The 19,865-nt window shown below is 39.0% G+C and overlaps 1 protein-coding gene across 5 annotated transcripts in view; it reads right to left on the minus strand.

The window, feature by feature from the left end:
• The window catches only part of LOC136678110 (FH1/FH2 domain-containing protein 1-like), a 53,821-nt gene that overhangs the window by 6,539 nt on the left and 27,417 nt on the right, over window positions 1–19,865 (minus strand). The window contains exons 12-23 of one of the 5 annotated variants that reach the window (XM_066655958.1): window positions 17,530–17,634; window positions 14,749–14,832; window positions 13,590–13,613; window positions 12,294–12,344; window positions 9,530–9,678; window positions 7,061–7,183; window positions 4,611–5,566; window positions 3,687–3,842; window positions 3,338–3,520; window positions 2,944–3,063; window positions 1,097–1,258; window positions 710–900 (exon numbers count right to left, since the gene is read on the minus strand). In XM_066655958.1, the coding sequence (XP_066512055.1) occupies window positions 710–900; window positions 1,097–1,258; window positions 2,944–3,063; window positions 3,338–3,520; window positions 3,687–3,842; window positions 4,611–5,566; window positions 7,061–7,183; window positions 9,530–9,678; window positions 12,294–12,344; window positions 13,590–13,613; window positions 14,749–14,832; window positions 17,530–17,634 (2,304 nt within the window). The remainder of the gene's footprint in view (window positions 1–709; window positions 901–1,096; window positions 1,259–2,943; window positions 3,064–3,337; window positions 3,521–3,686; window positions 3,843–4,610; window positions 5,567–7,060; window positions 7,184–9,529; window positions 9,679–12,293; window positions 12,345–13,589; window positions 13,614–14,748; window positions 14,833–17,529; window positions 17,635–19,865) is intronic. The other 4 variants (XM_066655961.1, XM_066655959.1, XM_066655962.1 and 1 more) reach the window with 4 other exon arrangements.

Here is a 19,865-nt window from a genome sequence, read left to right on the forward strand (position 1 = left end):
AATAATAGCAAAAACTGATTTTGACTCATTTCTAAAATGTCAGTTTTTGTGTTAAAAATAAATATTAATATTTAAATCACCCAAAGGGCCTTCTTTAGCCATTTTAGATGTACAAATGGAAGAAATGTACAAAACAAGCAAGGTGTTTTGCATAGTTGTTTGTGTGAATATTTGTGTCTCTTCAAAGAGGAACACAATGTCAGTGATTACATTTGGCAACTGGTTTAGGAGCTGCTTGCCAAGAACAAAAACAAACGTCAAAACAGCTAGTAAATCCTTTGTTTTAAAACCAGTAAGATGGAAGTGTTTAAGTATGAGTATGGTGCGTAAAATTAAGTGATGGATTTGCTTTTATATTGCTACTGAATTGTGTGGATTATTTTCTTAATAAATGCTTTTTGCTTTTGTTTCACAGTCCAAATTACAAATCAGTGTTTTGTTTCTTAAAATAATATTTGGACTTACTTCAGATTAGTAGTAGGAAGACCCAGCAGCAATTTATTAGATCTCTGTGATCTATTACTTGTATGGGAAACCAGCAATTCACAAATGTGTTCAAGTGCTTCCCTGTGTAAAGCCTTGTAAGTAAAAGCCAAGCAGCAGCATTCTGAACCAGCGGAATTCTTGCCACAACTCATTGCCATAGCCCAAATATGATCTTTGCTGTATTTTTTATTTGTCCCAGGACAATCAGAGCATGTTCTATCACCTGTTGATGATGCGTCTGTGCACCACTTTCAGAATGATGATCCTCTCTGTGCAGTCTTTGAGAAACTCCGTCATTTTGTTCTTCAGCTGAAGTTTGGTCTCGTGTTTGGCCATCACCTTCAGGTTGTCCCATGAGGTCTTACACTTCCTCTCCAGCTGGATCAGGTTATCAGACAACTGCTCAAAGTCCACCTAAGAGAAAGACAAAAGATGAAAGCATGAAAAGTAAGCAGAGATTGTCACAAGGATATTAAGATTTACCCACAGATCCATCTATAATTGTAGAGATGCACAACTGATTCTCTGAGATCCTCAGATTTATATGCATACTGTATATAGGGCTGATATAAGCATCAAATACCTTTATTGTGAAGTCATTCAGGCCTACCTTAGCAGATCTGGTAATGGCAGAAATCTCAGAGTAGACGTCTGTGGTGTCAGGGAAATTATCAACCACAAAGTTACAGCAGTGATGGAGAAGGGACTGTCTATGTACAGTGTCCTTCACTTCAGTCACTTTCTCCAGGTAGCTCAGCTCAAACCCCTTTGCCTGCAAATACACAAAACATATACAGCTATAAGCAAAATTGTAGACACCTATTTTTTTTGTTTGTTTGTTTTTTATATATAAACACATTGCGTAATTTAATGAAAACCCACATACAACGCTGATGTCATAGATAAACTGAATAGACCGATAAAACAACAGCTTGATGTAATATTTCATTCATCATTTTTGTGCAGAGGTTTATTTGTGAAGGTTTGCTGAGTGCAGGAGAAAACACTCAGATGAAAACACAGCAACGATAGAACATTCTGAATTCTGTCAAACTAGCTGAAGAGGGGGCGGCACGGTGGCGCAGCAGGTAGTGTCGCAGTCACACAGCTCCAGGGACCTGGAGGTTGTGGGTTTGATTCCCGCTTCGGGTGACTGTCTGTGAGGAGTGTCTCCCCCGTGTCCAAGAGCCAAGCCGTTTCCTCCGGGTGCTCCAGTTTCCTCCCACAGTCCAAAAACACACGCTGGTAGGTGGATTGGTGACTCAAAAGTGTCCGTAGGTGTGAGTGAATGTGTGTGTTGCCCTGTGAAGGACTGGCGCCCCCTCCAGAGTGTATTCCCACTGCGACCCTAAACTGGATAAGCGGTTACAGATAATGAATGAAAAAATGAGATAATGAATAGCTGAAGAGGCAACACTGTGCTACAGAACATTGTATAATATGAATTTCTAGTTTGGAATTCCCTTCATCATTTCCAGATAAAGACCTGTTTATTACCATGTGTAATTTGAAAATTAAATGTTTTTTTCTTGGAAATCCTCACAGCGTTTAATTAGGCTGAGTTTACTCACATACATACATATTTTCCCCCATTGGCATGCCACAACACTTTCAAGATATTTTATTAACAAAAAAACAAATTAAATTGAATTAATCTGATAAAATCAATTCAGAATGAAATGAAAACACTGTCATATTTTCTGAGATAGGGACAGCCTCCAATTCTACATTTTAGTGCCCATATTATAAGAGACTGCTTCAGAAAGGCACCATCAGTAACATTAAAGGACTGTAGTTATTAAGAGTAAGGATCATTGCTAAAAAATGACATGTGGAGAGTCCAATATGACAGTGGTCTCAGCCTAAGCATAATTTTTGTCACATTTTTGTTGCGGGTCTATCTGAAGAAAGTTGAATGCAGCATAGTTTCCAAGAGTTTCAATGAGCAACATCACACATTAACAATTTAGTAAAACTGCAAGGTTTCACTCCAATGTTGTAATTGCCAATACTACCCCCCCCCCACCCATGTGTTTACATGAACGCTAAACTTTTTGACAATTATAAATCTTTCAGCCTGAAGCAACACTACGGAATACAGTCCCAGAGTACAGAACATAATGCCCGGTACGAAGTGGTTTGCATCCCCCACAGCCTTAAAGCAGCTGCTATCTTCAGTTCTATCAGCCAGTCTGTCTGTAGTGTTTAACTGGCCAGGTGTGATGTCCTTCAGGCAGATTAACACCCAACCATAGCAAACATGCTGCATTCTAATCCACTTTCCCGGTCAGAGATCAGCACACAGACTACAGCAAAAGATTACTGTAACCCCACCACGGTGCTCTGTTTTGTGTAAAGTGACCAGGCTTTGGATCTGCACACCCGGCCTCGAAGCAAGCATCACATTTCTCTCATGGCTCGTTAGCTGCATCAAGGTAAATGAGAGCCTCTACTTACACTGGAGCTGTTGAGAAAGTTGCCGATTGCCAGCAGGGTTGCTAAGATACGTTTGAAGGTTTTGTTCTTGGCGAGCTGCTCCATGCCGAGCTTCAGGTCGAAGAGGGGCTCAGCTATCTCCTACAGGACAAACCACAGAGGGGACAGGGATTCAAAAAGCTGACAGTGGTATCAAAAGAAGAACTTAGTTGTTGAATACTGGAGTTGAAATTAATTACGTTTTTTAGCATTGGAATAAATTGTTACACTACACTTTTAGAAACACTAAAAGTTTTTATAACAGTGTAAAAATATAAATATATATAAGCTTATATATTGTTCTGCACTCATTCAAATGACTTTGGAAAACCACAAACAATGTTTTCAAGGAACATGAAAGAAAGGGAAAAAAGACCTTCTCCAGGCTCTCGTAGTTCAGTTTGTAGGCCCAAAGCTGCAAGCGAGCAGTTAAGGCACTGATGGAGGACAGAGTGAGTAAAAACTGTTCTGCTGTACCCAGTGGTACATCTGGATTGGCCAGCTGAGCCTCCTGGATCTTTTGCTTTTCCTCTTCTGTAGGAATCATGGTCAGGATTTTCTGTGGTGTCGGTATTGAGGGGGGGGGGGGGGGGGGAGGACAAAGAATGCTGTTTTAGTTGCTGGAGATTTGCATTAAAAGGAATGTCATCACAACCTTAAAGAACACAATGTGGGAAACGTGTAACCCTGCTGCCCTCTTGTGGATGAAAGAAGTAGTGCAGTACCTCAATGCCTTCTTTACTGATGGCAAACTCATCAAAGTTGAGAATAGCAGTTTTGATGACGTGGACAGCAGGTAAAACAGTCATCCCAATGTTGATGGCGTTGCTCCTCTTAGGATCAAGGACATGTATCTCTGGCCTCTTCACCTCAGCACCTTTCTGAAAAACAAAGCATGAGGAATAGGACAAGTCTTTAATAGAAAGTCCTCTAGGTCCTGTTATTACAACAAAGGGAATAAAGGGAGCTCAAGCCAAGGAAAACGTCCTTTTTTTTGGCAGCAACACAGAGCATTTAAACCATCCATGTCACTTTTATTTGAAATGAATACAATTCTGAACATCATTAAAGGAACACTGCTTAATTTCTCCTTAAAATTTCTCCTTCACTGATCTGTAATAGGAAGAACATAGGCTCTGTCGTAACTACTCAGCACTGCCGAAGCTGCACTATGTAACTTTTGGAGGAGGGTAGGAAACCACATAATACTTTTGATACACTATTTCATGAAAATTTTCCCCCTCTCTTTTTTACACAAATGTTTACCCAATGTGTTTTTCAACTAGCATACTCTTACTAAAGTAACTTTCTCTATTAAATTACTCATTTGGGCTGGAGCCAATGAGTAAGCTTAGCTGGTAGGGCTAGCTGGTTGCAGATTAGATGATAAACAGCCACAGCAACATTTGTGGTTAGGTGTAGATTATAGATGATGGCAAAAAAACGTGGTTGCTTGTAGGAAGAATGTGAGCTGGGCCCTATGTGAAGCTCTATTGGAAAGACATAGGATATTTTACATCATATCCTCTCTGTATAATTACAGTTACTTGTATTAAGATGAGTTCACATCAGTTGCTTAATCTATGGTTAGTAGGGATTTACCTAGGTTTGTCTGTGTATTGTTTGACATTTTTGATGCTAGGTTTTACCTTTGCCACAGGAAGATCTTTAGCCTTGGACTCAAACAAATGCTCCAGCTTGTCAGTATCCAAGCTGACCTTGTCCAGAGATGCCCACACTGTACCCCTCCCGAACTTGCATTTCCTGGGGCTGTCAGGCTGCTTGAGCTCCTTCCAAAACAGCTTAACCGTTTTCCTTTTTTTGATGAATGCCGGGTCCACGGCTAGAAAAGAAGAAGGTGATGGTGGGGGCACTCCAGGAGGTGGGGGAGGAGGTGGAAGAAGACCACCAAAACTTCCAGGAGCAGGAGGAGGAGGTGGAGGAGGAGGGGGGGGTGGGGCCAGTCCTGCAGGCCCAGGTGGAGGAGGGGGAGGTGGCGGAGGTGGAAGAGATCCTAGTAACCCTCCTGTTGGTGGAGGTGGAGGGATACCATTAGACAGACCTGTGTCAAAAGTGTCTATGTCCAGTACATCTATGTCCTCTTCTTCCAGCAGGTCAGAAAAGTCCAGGTCTTTGATGCGCAGGTCTCTGGAGTTGGGCTGGAGTTGCTCCCAGGCATCCTGGCTACCCCGGGACAGTGGGGTCATCTTAGTCTTTTCCAGGCTGCGGGCATGGGTCTCAGCGTCGATACTGTATTGCGGTCGTATCTGCCGCTGCCGCTGCTCCTCTGCTAGCCTTGCCCTTGCCGCCTGGGCACTGCCCCCCAGCCCTTCCAGCTCTGCCTGTCGGGATGAGTCTTCACTGGACACTGATGTTCGAGAACGCAAGCTGGACAAACGGCCGGCCAGGCTAGAGATCCCAGAGTCCTCAGACCCAGCACTATCCCCAAATGTGTTCTCCAGGCTGGGGCTTAAGGGCCCCGAACTGCTGCTGGTGCCAACGGTGGTGGAGGACTTTGAATAAAGCATGTCCAGCATGAACTTCCTGTCATTAGACAGGGTGCTGTGTCGCTCCACTGCGCTGCCCTGATGATGCACACTGCTCCCTGCAGGCGAGAGAAGTGAAATATCAGTTCATGTACAAGCTTGGCTCTCACTGCACCATGATACAGGACAAATCCAAATTAAAATTACTAATTAAAAGTATGAAAACAAATCAAATGTGTTTTTCAGGTTCCTTCCATTTATTTTATTCCCTCCTTTAAGTATCTCCATTATATTTTACTTAATCTCCTCACAAGTGCCTTTAATAGAAGAATAACATACTGTATGCAAGGACAGCTATTGCCTGGAAATTATATAAATAACAGATCACAGTGTTAAAGAGCCCACAAAACTGACTACACTAATCACTGGTTTGGAAAAACTCATTTGATCAGTGGTAAAAAAAAATTAAATCTAACAGTTTTGCTGTAAATTCCACATGTTCGTTGCTAATTGATTACATTCTACACCAAGTCAAATGACTGAAAAATTTGTTAAAAGCAAATATCATTCAAATATCTGGACCAACACGAAACACAGCTTACCTTTAAAAGGCCCAGAACATATTAAAAGCCCTGTATTCTCACAAGCAACCATCCTGACACCACTGACGCCAAGCCCTACTCTAAAACCCACTCTACTATACCCACTGTAGATAGAATGTAAAAAGGAAAGAGGAAATCCCATTCTCCCTCCCCTGTTCCACACTGTTTATACATTGCATGTCTTTTCCGGCTAATTTACACTCCCTGGACTCTAGCTCATTAACAGTGGGGTCATTTAAACGAAAGACCGCTAGGAGGAGAGATAAGAATCAGGCTGAAACAGTCAAAACCACAGAGGGAAAATATTTGTCTTTGAAATTAGGTCTAAAACCCTGGGAAAGAAGGAGTAACAACTTCGCTAGGAATGGAACGAGTGAGTGGCGAGTGAGATGCATGAGGCACGTATGAATCCTCTGTGTGTATTTAGAGAGAGTAAAACAACTTGATGCATGTTTAAATCATATTCCACCAATTAGGCCCAAGTCACAAATATGTTTCACTATTCGCAAAATGTTCGAGACCAAAAATTCACTGCATATTTGTAAAATCTCAAACAATTACATTAATTTTCACATAAAATTTCTGAAAAACAAAAATGTATCCATTAATTTAATTGTATTTATAGACTGCAGACCAAGACATTTTTGTGAATAGTTAAACGTGTGATGTGTCTATTTGAAGGGATATGATTTAAACATTTTCAAAAAATGTTAGACTAATCTCTCTCCATATTGTGTGTATACAATTCTAAACAAAACCAATACACCAGACATCATCATCTTTTAGTAACTGAAACACAGCAGACAATCTGAAACTATGGGAAAGAAATAAAGAGTGATCGAAACACAAGAAAAAACAAAAACAAGTGAATGACACGTAAAAAAAAAAAAAAAAAAAAGCAATAGGAAAAGTGTGAAGTAAGTAACAGCTGGAGAGCGAGAGCATGTGACAGTGTGAGAGAGAGAGGCACGTTGAGGACAGATGGAGACAGAGTGATAGACAATCTCTTGCCTGTTTCATTCTCTTGTGTTGTATGGAGTTCTTCCGGCTTCTCCAGTGTGCTTTGGGAGGGGCTGCTACTGCTGGAGTCTCCCCCTGGAGACTGGGTCTCCAGACCACCGCTGTGACCCGTCACTAAAACACATACACACACACGGAGGGGTTCTATTTATTTTCGACATACAGATGTAGGATAATAAATAGCTGCTTTACAAATAAACACAGGACTACAGTTTTACTGATTATTTTCTTATAAAAACGCACCCTCTTTAATCAATGAGCAAACCACACATTTGTCCAAAATACTGTAACTGCATCTAAAGACCACACTCCAATAGAAAAGTGGCTGTTTGTTGGTGGTATCATTTAACAAACTACACAAGTCTGTGAAGCAAGTATAATTCCCCCCCACGCAGCATCTCATTCATGCCAAACTCAAAAGGCCCTCTATAATCCTTTCAGCTCTCGTTCTGCTGCCAAACACCTTTCACACTGCAAGGAGTTTTTTTTGTGTGTGTACATTTGGGAGAGATGTCCGGACCCTCATTTGTGTCTCTGGCCAGTGCAGAAAGCCCATCTCTACAGACTGACCCCTATAGCAGAGCCAAACGGAATACTCCCCTCCCATGGGAAACTCTAATCTCTGTAGAAGGAAAAAAAAAAAAGTCCCCCAGCCCAATCTCACACCATAGACAGTTTTCAAAGCTTCTCATGCCTCTGTTGAAATGGGTCTGCTACCAATATATATTCATTTTATTATTTTTTTTACATAATTCAATTCCATTCAATCATTAGGAACATAGAATAATTGCATTATCACATAAAACTAATCCCATCTGTAAAAATACTAACACCAATGGTTCTCAGCAAACATGGTTTAATCCCTACATTTCATTTGACAATTCAGGAGTGTCCAACCTTATCAGTAAAGGGCCAGTGTAGCTACAGATTTTCATTCCAACCAAACAGGATTACACCAAAGGTTTGTGTTAATGTATGCTCCGGCCACCACATTGGCACTATGCAGATAAGAAAAATAGGGGAACATAAAACTGAACAGTCACGTTGGTCCAATAGAGGTTGGCAATACTAATGGCCTTGCATTTTTAACCAAAGATGTAGGAACATTTTAAACTCGTCTGCAGGTATGTTCAGAAACATCTGATACCAGACTTTAATCTTTTTAGTCACGATATACAAAATAAGTAGACTGGTGTCAGTGTTTGCTTCACTAGAGAGACACACACACTACATTTTTCAAAAGGTCATAGGAACAGGGAAGATTTCTCTTAAGGATTAACATTAAAATTGTGGCTAATAAAATTCTAAATTATAAGTCATTGGGTTAATACTTTTTCTCAGTGACTGCAAAGGGGAAAAAAAAATCACCCAGTGTAAACTTGTTCAATTTTTCATATTTATAAGTGCATAATGGTTCTGAAATTGACATAACTGGGTCCTGGTCATTTAAGGGATCAAGGAAGCCTCATTCATTATAAAAATTCAGTTTTAACTAAAGGCTAAGATAAATAAAATAAATCAAATAAAAGTAGAATAGTGTCAGTTGCAAAAAAAACCTACCGTTGGGTTCATCCACCTGAAATATACAGAAATCAAAACTACAGCAGACTCCTTTTTTCCTCCGCAGAGGGCAAACAGAGCATCATCTCCTCGAGACTGGATTTGAACCTGTTTCACACTGAAAATAAGAGCGCAAACCACTCGCCTTCCCCACTCCTCTGTAGACTGAAGCAGTAAGCTAGCGTTTCCCATTATAATGAGCACTTTACAGTGACACTTGACGTGGTATGCCGACTTTCTCAGCTGGAAACATATTACATAAACGCCATGGTGTGCCCTCGGCCAATCAGAGCTCAGCTCCTGCTGACTTGGCCCTGGACTTGATGCTAGAAAGAATAACCTTTCAAGCTGACACAAAGAGTCTAGTCAACTTCCTAATTGTTCATGACACTCACATACACACACAGTAGCAGAAGGTGTGTTTATGTGTAACTGTGAAGCAGTGAAACAGAGAGGTGGAGGAAGTTTAAGAGGTGAAGCTTAGGAGGGGAGCAGAGAGCTGCTGGGTAGAGCGAGGTAGGGTTAGGTGCCGGAGAGTATTATGAGAACTGGACAGACCTTGGTTATGTAATGCAGAGCTGATGATGATACACAATGTGTTGCTAATGCAAATTATTAGAAACACTGTTTTTAGCTATTCTTGTTTTATTAAATAATTAATTAATTTTTTAAAAATAAAAATCGACTTGCAGTAAGGATGATCAGCGCTACACTGATAAATACCCATATTTAGCGCTGCTTACAATCACATGTTTGATTAAAATAATGAAAAAACTGGGAGATACTCTGTAACTTTGTGTAAACTTGGGAAACCAAAGTGCAGGACCAAAATAAAAGAAGCATAGGATAAGTTAGGCTGAAACATTGTAAAGAACAATAGAAGAACAGGCAGATTATCACCTTCTGAGGCTGGCTGAACTGTCTCAGTAGATGGAGAGTAGACGTCTGGTTCAGGTGACACACACTCGCTCACAGACGCATGCTGCTTAGTGAGCTGAGGCCTTCTCTTCTCCCAATGGGTCGCTGCCAGATTGCGCAGAAATGTGTCTCTGCAAACATGCATCAAAAACACAAATTACACAGCTAACAAGAAAAACTCAGTATCTACTACACTCTAGCTGTAGGTTCATGGTAATAATAAAGCCAGTATAGTGTGTTGCATTTAATACACTTCATCAGCTGAACAGATATTTTGGAATAGAAGGGTCTTAAACTAAATATATAAATCAATCCCACAGGTTTAAAAGAAAAGCTTTTGAGAACAATTTACTATTTTTTAACTGTATATAATGCATGGGACCATATTAACAGCATCTTTAAAATAAAAAAATAAAGCTGCACACATTTTTAAGGGTAATCTTTTATATTGAAAATGTAATTTAGTTCACAGCGCAAGTTTTAAGAGCTATTTTAGATAGACCAACCAGATTCAACCAAACTCGTGACTGGAGGTCAGAATAAAATAAAAATCACTTTGATTGTTTCTTTAAAATGTAAAATTTATATACAAACATTTAAAATTCTAATGCAGAAAAGACCCTTGCTAGAAACAGCTGATATCCTAGCCTCAGCAGTAGAGTCACACCTCAGTCATACTTCTTTTCAGACCTATACTATAAAAATGCTCAGATTTATTAAAAAAAAAATAAACTGAAATGACTTGAATACTTTAACAGTTAATTTTTTTCACTCATGCACACACCCAATCTTTCATGCATAAAGAAATAAGGATGGTGTAAGATGGTCTGATGCAGCAAAACACAAAATGAAAACCATAGCTTTCATTCCAGGCTGCTACAGAAACACCGCTGGTTATTTATTTCTTCCTGAGAAACCACAAAATGACTAGTGTGATCTTCCAGCTTCGCTAAAAGAATGCGATTGCAAGTGCATTTGAATGATTTTTTAACAAATGAAAATGTGCAGTAAATCATGATAAATCTGGATAACTCAAAGCTATTTCTTCATCAAATAGATAAAATTAAGAAAGAGGATAATGAAATCATGCTTTCCGTGTTAGATATTGCACAAAGTCAAAATTCCATTCGGTTCAATACCAAGGGAATCACAATTAATCAAATACAGAAATCAACACACACACAAACTACAAGCACATCCAATCAAACCCCAGCCATCTGATCCGCTAAGCACGAACACATTTCCACCTTTAAAATGTGATCGATAGGCACAATCTGTTCACACTGCAGCTTTCTATTGTAGCTAAAAAGTAATGGAAGCTTGTGACATCCTATTAATTAATAAGAACTGACAAAGATAAAAAATAATAACATTATTGTAGCTCCAACAACTCAATCAAGCTATGCAATACACACCATATAGCCAAAATCGTGTTTTAATTAAGAGCTCCTAGCCCATTAGGAAATATTTAGACTTAACGATGGAACATTTCTGTGAGCATTGGAAAGCATTTAGCCACAAGCCGCATTTGTGATGTTACTATAACTCCAGTAAATGCAGTTCCACTGCCAGACAGCACAATGCTAGGGAAGCCTTAAGCGTTAAATTGGGCCGGTTGACTCATCTCTGTGCCCACACTTGGTGCACTTTAAAGTAGTTGAATGCACTACTTTAAACTGGCATCTATACACTGTAAAAGATTAATTAAGCAATAAGTCATGACTTATAATATATTTGTCATATAACTTATCAAATTAAATTGTGATTTCAACTGGGTTTTATGAGTTTTCAGCCCATCAACTCAAATTCAATTACTCCAATGAATAGGAAATATGAAGGAAGAGGAGTTTTGCTACACTCAGGAAAAGCTCCCAGCATGCACTGCAGGCCAAACATTTTAAATCACTCTTTTGGGGATTTATTTTCATTGTTGTGTGCTGTGAGGGTGGGATGTTATTATGGGATGTTTTTAGGTTGTTTATTGGTTTTCGGACCTATTAGGTCTTTATTAACAGCGAGAACTGCATTTTATCAGAGGCCTCACCCTCAGAATGAAACATTGCAGCCTTGGCGAGGCTGAGTCTCTTTACAAGCCCAAATGCTGACTGTTGCTTGTTCTTATTCCCTGATGTTCTTTTCAGAGAGTTTAAATAAAGTGCGTTAAAGGCAACTATGACACTGGATAGTTTTTGACTCAATAATTACATTTATTTAAAATTTAAACTCCATTGAATGCAGTTTAAAGTCAGATCAACCTGCAGAAAGGAATTCAAAGGCAAACGACTTAAATTAGACTGAAATAAATAGTAATTTTAACTGTATTTAACTTAAAAATTTAAGGCAGCTTTTAAATTCTTAAATTGAAGAGTTTAACACTTAAAATTGAAGCTGGTGATTTTTGAAGTGTAGACTTTCTTGTAGTTTGGCTATTTTATTTGTCAAGACTACTGTAAACTATGTTACATTGTTCAGAATCCTCTTAAGGAAGTATACTGAAGATTAGTTGACATTACATATCTTTGCACATAGACTTCCATTACTTTTTAGCCACATTACTTTTTTGGCATCAGTACAACTCTAAAACAGAAAACCTCACACATGAAGCCATGGCTTTAACCAGGATTCAGGACACTCATCTCATCCATTATTAGAAATGCCATACACCTGGTCTTAAATCAGCATGTTTCACCACCACCACCACCATCACCATCACCACCTCCAAACCCTTGGACGGGTTTATACTTACTTATAATTCCTCAGAACTGGCAGGTCCCTAATCACATTACAATCCTCAGAGCTGGAGAGAGATTTCAGTTTACATGTGAGAAGGAGCTGCTTATAGCTACAAAATGTCTAGAAGAAAACCTCCATCTGGCCCACTCAGCAGTTCAACCCAAAAATAGTTCATGCATTTATCTCAGCGTTAATGCTACAATTCATTTAACCAAGAAATCTATGAACAGTATGTGAATCTATAAGAATTTTAGAGGGCTGTAGTGGATATTGTCTGTTTGAGTTCGACAGCTAGGTGGGACAGGTAGGAATCAAGATATTTGTCTATTTGTGGTTATACTTTCATTTTAATAGTTGAATACAATGTTAATAAATAAAAGTGATTATAATTTGGCTATTTTTAACATTCTTAAAAAGTAACAATTTTTTGTATTTCTAGCTATTTGAAAAATTCATACTCTTCTCACTCTATATAGCTGCAAATACATTGTGAATAAATCTCATTTATGTATCATTTAATATAATTATTCATTACAGCCACATGTGAATATCATATAATTAATTAATTATTGAGCTTGTAAGTTAAAACAAACCAGGATATTTTATTAATGCCACCAATCTAGAGAGGGTGAGTGCGAACATGTGCCCCCTCAGGGACATGAGGCCAACCCAGCATTTCTTTTAGAACTCTAATGAAATGCCACTGAACAATTTAACAAGCTGGAGGATAACAAATATTGCCATGATCTGTCACAGTAGTTGACAGACACCCAGTGTTAACTCGCACTTTCTAATACTCCTGGCCTCAAATACACGAGGCATCACTTGTGATAGAATGCACAGTCTCCAAAGTGAAAAACACTTGCATAAAATCTGAATGGCTTTTGCATGATTCATTTTGAGCAAAGTGAGATGGGAGTTGGATTTTGGTGCTCTGTGAAAGTCTCCAAGGAGACAAAGTCAAAACTGAGCAGTGGGGTGACACACTGACGGGAAAGAAAAACTAAAGGAACACAGCTCAAAAGGCCAGTAAAAAAAAAAAAAAAAAAGCCCTGTGAGGGAGGGAAAGTGAGGAAGATAAGGCAAGTTTGGACACCGGAAACGTCAGATCAAATGAGGGCAGAATATGCGTGCAAACAACACTAATAAAGCAGTCATCCATTTGGTATTACTGATCATTTACTGTATATTCCAATGACTAACAATAACCACTTCTACTTGGACTCCCCAAAAATGACTAAACACTTAATGATCAAGACTGTGAGCTCTACTGAAGATTGCATTCCTTGGCCATGCTGCAGCTACTCACCAAACAGAATCTGTCTCGTGCCGTCTGAGAAAGGAGAGAGAGAAAAAAAAGGGAGAGAAAGGGAAGGAGGAGGAATGTTGGAAGCCGCAGAAAGATTAGGAACGAAGCCAAACATTATGAGGACAGAGAATAAAGACACAGATAGGCAGATCAAAACAATAAGGAAAAAAAAAGAAAAAAGCTGAAAGAGTGTCAAGACAGACTCTGAGGAAGACAATAGCAAGAAGTAATAGATGAGACATTTCTAGCATGAGCAGAAAGCAGGAATGCAAGGAATGTCATTACTTTAAGTTACTGTATAAAAATCTGGGACACAAACAGAATCCTGGGGGACAGATTAGACTACAATAGTATAGATTTTCATTTGAAAAATAAATAAATAAAAAAATCATGTTGAATTGCTAAAGATAAGAGCGAGTCTGAAAATCGCACATTACCCAACACTATGAGTACAGCGTAATTCAGCGAGTCACACATCCTGATTCACCATTTGCTGTCAGATTCAGACTAAATATTAAACTTTCCATAGAATCGTTTGTATAATAAGCAACGTATTAAACTCTTACTGAAAGCAAAGTCTCACTGTTAAGTTAAAAATTTCAATATTACTTATTGAAATAATGATGAAAATAGAATAGAAATAGAAAGGGTTTAAAGTAAATGCACAAATAATCGCTTCCCATTGAAATATCCTCAGCACACAACAGCTGCTTTTGTTTGTATGAAAATGTCATTAAGATGGACCATCACAAATGGATCCAAATGCTGTTACATTTATTTCCATTACGTTAAACATGCTTTTCCTTTCTCCTGAAATGCAAAAATTAACTGACATTTACAACATATGAAATATTTTGCCCCTTCCTATAAACATATTCTTTCTGAGATGCTATATTTGATGATGGCCGTTTCAAACAGAAAAAAACCCAAAACCTACAAACACAAATCTGCAGGAACACAGTACTTGAATTCTATTTCCATAATTAGAAAAGTGCACCAGCGTATCCTTCCCCATTCCTGTGTCTACTCATCTCTTCTTTCTTTTATATTCTTATCTTTTTCTCTTTACTTACTCCATCCCTTTCAAAATTGTATTTTATCTCCCTCTTTCTTCTTTCTCTTCTTGAATCAGAGTGACAGTTACTGTAACAATACTCACTTAAAGCTTCCTTTAGTCTCTGTGTGGTTCTGCTGCTCCTGAGTCGTCTGCTTCTCCTGGGGAGGTGCCGCTATGGGAGATGTGCTGTAGTCCACACACACACACACACACACACACACAATAAGTTCACAGCCAAGGCACTAGAGCTCAGACATAGTCACAGTCATCTCAGATCCACAGACACTGCGCACACACACACACACACACACACACACACACTACTCACATGAACCAGTATGATGCTAAATATATCTTCTGACTCTGCTATATACAAAAGATATTACTATGTATAATTAATTTTTACTACACATGACTAGCCTAAGAATTCATGGCTAGGCTAGAAGTCACATTGGTTGACACCAGAGGTTTCTAATGAACAGAAACAATTAATTAAGAAATCTGAGGCTAAAAGAAAGTGATACGAAATACAACAAAACCACATAAATATTTGAAAAAAAAAAAAAGTTTAGAACCCTTTTAAAGTTGCTGATAAAATTTGGACCTTTAAGAGTAATATGATATTGGTTGCTTTGTGTTCTCTCTCACACACACAAACACTATTTCTGCAAAGTGACTGCCAACTTTTCTTACTTAACACTCCTCAGGCGAGCTGACGTTGTGGCAGTGCTGAGATGAACTGGGCTGCTTTTCAGCTCCAGCAAGAAGAAGAGAGGGGGAGTCGTTCTCCTTTAGAGAACACTGAACTAATCCCCTCTTTTCACAACCAAAACCCCCACACACAAAAACACACACAGCCAAAGACGGTCTGTCTATCCAGGTCTGAATGCAGTGTACTGTGGGAGAAACACTACCCTGCCAGCAGAATGCTGAAAACAGTTCCTCTGACACTTAACCACATTCAAACTTTGTGATTCACTTTCCTTTCTGTGAAGGACATTATTTTGTTTGATATTATGTACCATATTCTCAATAGAGAACATATTCGCACACATTAGGGCTATTTGTCTTCATTTCCTTCTTTAGCAGACCTCAGTTTCTCCAACTAAACACAAGTGATACAGAAGACACTAGTGTTTAAATAAAGGTGTTAGGCTGCACCACCATGTGATGAGTGGTATCCCTGTGGTTAGTTTGGAAACCAAAGAGAAGCTGCAGGTAAAAGTTATCCCTTTAAGCAGATCTGATTTGGATCAGTTCCTTATATCCAATCCATAAATGGAGCAGTTGTTTGTCTTTAATGGAGTACAACAAAGATACAGTCTGTGTCCAAAGTTTGTCTTCATATTGTTGTATTTGTTTGGCACATGGGTCAAAAGTTTAATGTAACTTACAAATAATGGAAGGCTATACCACATTAATTAGCCCCTACACTAATGCTTCTGTATAGGGTGACCAGACGTCCTCTTTTACCCAGACATGTCCTCTTTTTTTTTTTTTAGACTTTTTTAGACTTCAAAATCTCGGACGTTTGTGAAATTTCACCAGGACATTTTTTTTTCTAGAGCTTACATAGAATTTGGAGAAGCGTTTCGTTCACAAACTAGTCCCGCCCTCCCCTACTCCGTTTGGTTCGCTTGAGTGAGAAGGGGGCATGGTGAAGTAGCCTAAAATCTTCTGATTGCACGGTCTGACTGTAGAGCTACCGTTATTAGTTGATAACCTTCTCTGTAAACATTTAAGATCAGATATAGTCACCCTACTTATGTAGTTTCGGACACCATATGAAGTAGTGTTATCTAAAGGAACAAATGACTGCTGCTGATATATTAGACTAGTAACCTACTTTTATCCATTTTTATACAATACAGAGTCAGCCAAAGCTGAGATTATTAAAATGTCTACATTATAACACATACGTCTGAGTGGTTTGGTGTGAAAGGTGTCATTCTAATGAAACTTTTAGTGCCTGAATTCAGACATCTTGTTCTTATCGCCATGTTTGAACAATCACCATTACTAAGGAAAATATGGTTCAATCAATAGATTTAATTTGTATATTGTGCTTTTTACAACAAAACTATACATTTCATTGCACCATTCCACATCACTGAAAGTAGGGTGACCAGATCTGAGATGGGGGAAAAAGAGGACACCCGAAGGGGGGGGGGGGGGGGGGGCTTTTAGTTCCTTTACACCTTTATTTGCTAAACGTGGGAAAACATGGGAAGTTCTTTTTTAATTCATCCGAGAACTTACATTTACGTTTCGTCATAGCTGCTCGAGATGAGGGTAGGTACATGAGCTTTGCCTGACGTAAACAAGGACTACTGACGTGCAGACTGACCAATTAAATGTTTACAGAGAAGGTTATCGATCAATAACGGTAGCTCTACAGTCAGACCGTCCAATCACAAGATTTTAGGTCACTTCACCACTCCCCCTTCTCACTCAAGCAAACCAAACGGAGTAGGGGAGGGCGGGACTAGTTTGTGAACGAAACGCTTCTCGAAATCCCGGACGTTTGTGAAATTACACCTGGACATTGTTTTAAGTCTAAAAAAAAGGACATGTCCAGGTAAAAGAGGACGTCTGGTCACCCTACTGAAAGGCTAGATTTACTTCTCAAATGATCAAACAAATCAATGACCACAAATATCTTAGGAGAAAAAAAAATAAATTATCCCTTAAGATCTTGCTGTGGTTTAAGCCAATTAACTGATTTTACCCACGTACCACAATAGCCTTGTGGTTCTAGTGAAAAACTAAAGACACAAACTTTTTTTCAAACAATCGCTAAAACGAGTTGAAACTGATATCCGATCTGCAAATAGGGCGTCTTCCAGCGACATGATTGAGGGTGGTGATAGCTGTTATACAGACCTTTTGGAGGGAGTGGAGGGCTCCTCTGTTATAGACCCCGCCTTTTTTAACCTCCGCCTAGAAATCCCCATATGAGCCATGTACTGACTCACGAAAGAGCGACCCCTGGTGGAAGGAGCGGGAATGTGAGAGAGAAGAGAGGAGACGTGGAAGTGATGTCTAGTTACATGAGTAAAGCAGAGGGTTAAAAACATTGACCAAAATGACCCAAAACACCAGTAAGCATGACACCACACAGTCCCAACCATGGATGAAGCGTGATGCACTAACGCCCAGTAGCAGAAAGAGCGGAAAGAGATAAAGCTGGGGTAGTAATTACTGCAAGTGTGGAACACCACGAATGATTTGTTGTTGCTCAGTCTTAGACTCACACAAAAAAAAAAAAATATTTAAACCGACTGCCACAAGTATTTTTGTGGCATGAGGGTGATGAATAATAATAATAATAATAATAATAATAATAATAAAACCACTTATTTCTTAAGAGCATAAAAGGACATTAAAAACTTAGACAAAACACATTTGCATAAATGCTTACAACTTACATCCCACAAAAATAGTTTTAAATAAATAAATAAAACTAATCATAGGAAAGCACCATAAGAACCTCTCATCAATTCAATCTTAAACAAATTACTTCCTGTTGTAAGAAGCAGTCCAGTACCCTGAACGAAACACAGCTTAATTTTAAATAAACAGAACTGATTATTTTACATTAGTTCAAAATACAACAACACTTCAGGTTCTGCCCTGTTTTACTTTTTACACTGAATATGTTCTGCACTTAGTCATTGAATTAAAATAGGACTGACTAAAAACACTGCAGGGGACAGATCAGGAGATGTATAAACACTGGTAAGAGAGACCAGCACTATGTTCTGCAAGCCCTCTGCAACCAGAAAGCTAAATTCCCACAGCTTTAGTAAGAGAAAAACTCATTCCAAGCCAAACATTGGCCCTCCACATATAGGTAGTGGCTGAATAAAACGTTGCTTTGGTTTTGGACTATACTTGGAAAGGCATGTAGTAATTTGGTCCAAATAAGAGGAGCTGGTTAGGGCAAATGTACCTGCTAATGCACAATGTCATTCATTTTTAAAATTAAGAACAGAAATCAATTCCCTTTGCTTTTTTTTCAAGCAGGTTCATTCACAGAATGGCTTTAATCCTGTGGCTCTACGACTGTCAAGTTGCCAGTTTATCACAACCCTATACACAAAGGGCATAGGCAATTTTCTCAGTGGGTATTTCCTATGAAATTACTTTGTTATGGTGTGTTTGTTATGACTTCCCCACCCTTGCTGTAGGCTTCATTACTAATTTATTTTAGCCATGAAAGCTGCTGTTATCTTTTTTTAACCTCGTTTATACATTGTGTGCAAATCTGTTTTTGAAGGGAGCAGTGGCCTTTTGGGACAGAACTACCCTGGATTTGTCGTCTTGCCCAAGGACTGGAAATGCCAGGGAATTTAAAACCAGTCTGCAGTATCTCCTCAAGCATAACAGTAGGAGGAGGGAAAGGTCTTTTAACTTAATAGCAGCTGCTCAAAAAAAAAACGTATGGAGTATTTTAACAAATAACCTGTTCGTTAAGATCTTGAAGAAAGGGTGTAGGAATGAAAGATTTTATTACTTGTGTAGGCTATTTAGAGCAGTACATTTAATCTTTCTAAACTAAACTTTTCTTCTTAAAAAGAGGTTTTTCTGGGTTCCTTTTCCCTGCCACTGCCAGGAGACAGGGTCATAAATCAAGCTGAAAGTTATTTTGCCACATAAAACAATACCTAAGATCACTAGTCTATGTGTGTGTCTGTTCTAAAGGCTGCATTACCGCATATGGAAAGAAAGAGGAGTGGTAGTAATAGATCAGTTCCTGTCAGTAAGCTGTGGTCTCTTACACCCAGCTAGAGACAACATTTGTGTTGGTCGGTCTATTATTCCCCACTGAGTGAGACCAAGCAAAATTGCAGCTTTCAATCAAAAGTGTGTATACACACACACGTATGCGTTTACACACCATTTAATTCCAGAAAGAACTGGAAAGAACAAGCTGGGGTTCATTTTTCTCCTATGATATTAGTATAAACGTAATCAGCTTTCCTTAGGTGCCCTAGTGTATCCTACACAAGCTGGAAAAAAGGGAGACATGCATTGCGTATACTGCTCCCATGTGGCGTGAACAGAAATTGCACAGTTTTTATCTGAAGGAATCGGAAAATGTATGCATGTCCCCCACTTGCTCACTTTGGGCTGACTGTGGGCAGTGTGTGGTTGAATAGCGCCATGCAAATCCTCACAAAAACCCACATTTACTTTGGGCTGAGTGCGACTGAGTG

This window comes from Hoplias malabaricus, chromosome Y, assembly GCF_029633855.1.
Source record: "Hoplias malabaricus isolate fHopMal1 chromosome Y, fHopMal1.hap1, whole genome shotgun sequence".
NCBI classification, from domain to species: Eukaryota; Metazoa; Chordata; class Actinopteri; order Characiformes; family Erythrinidae; genus Hoplias; species Hoplias malabaricus.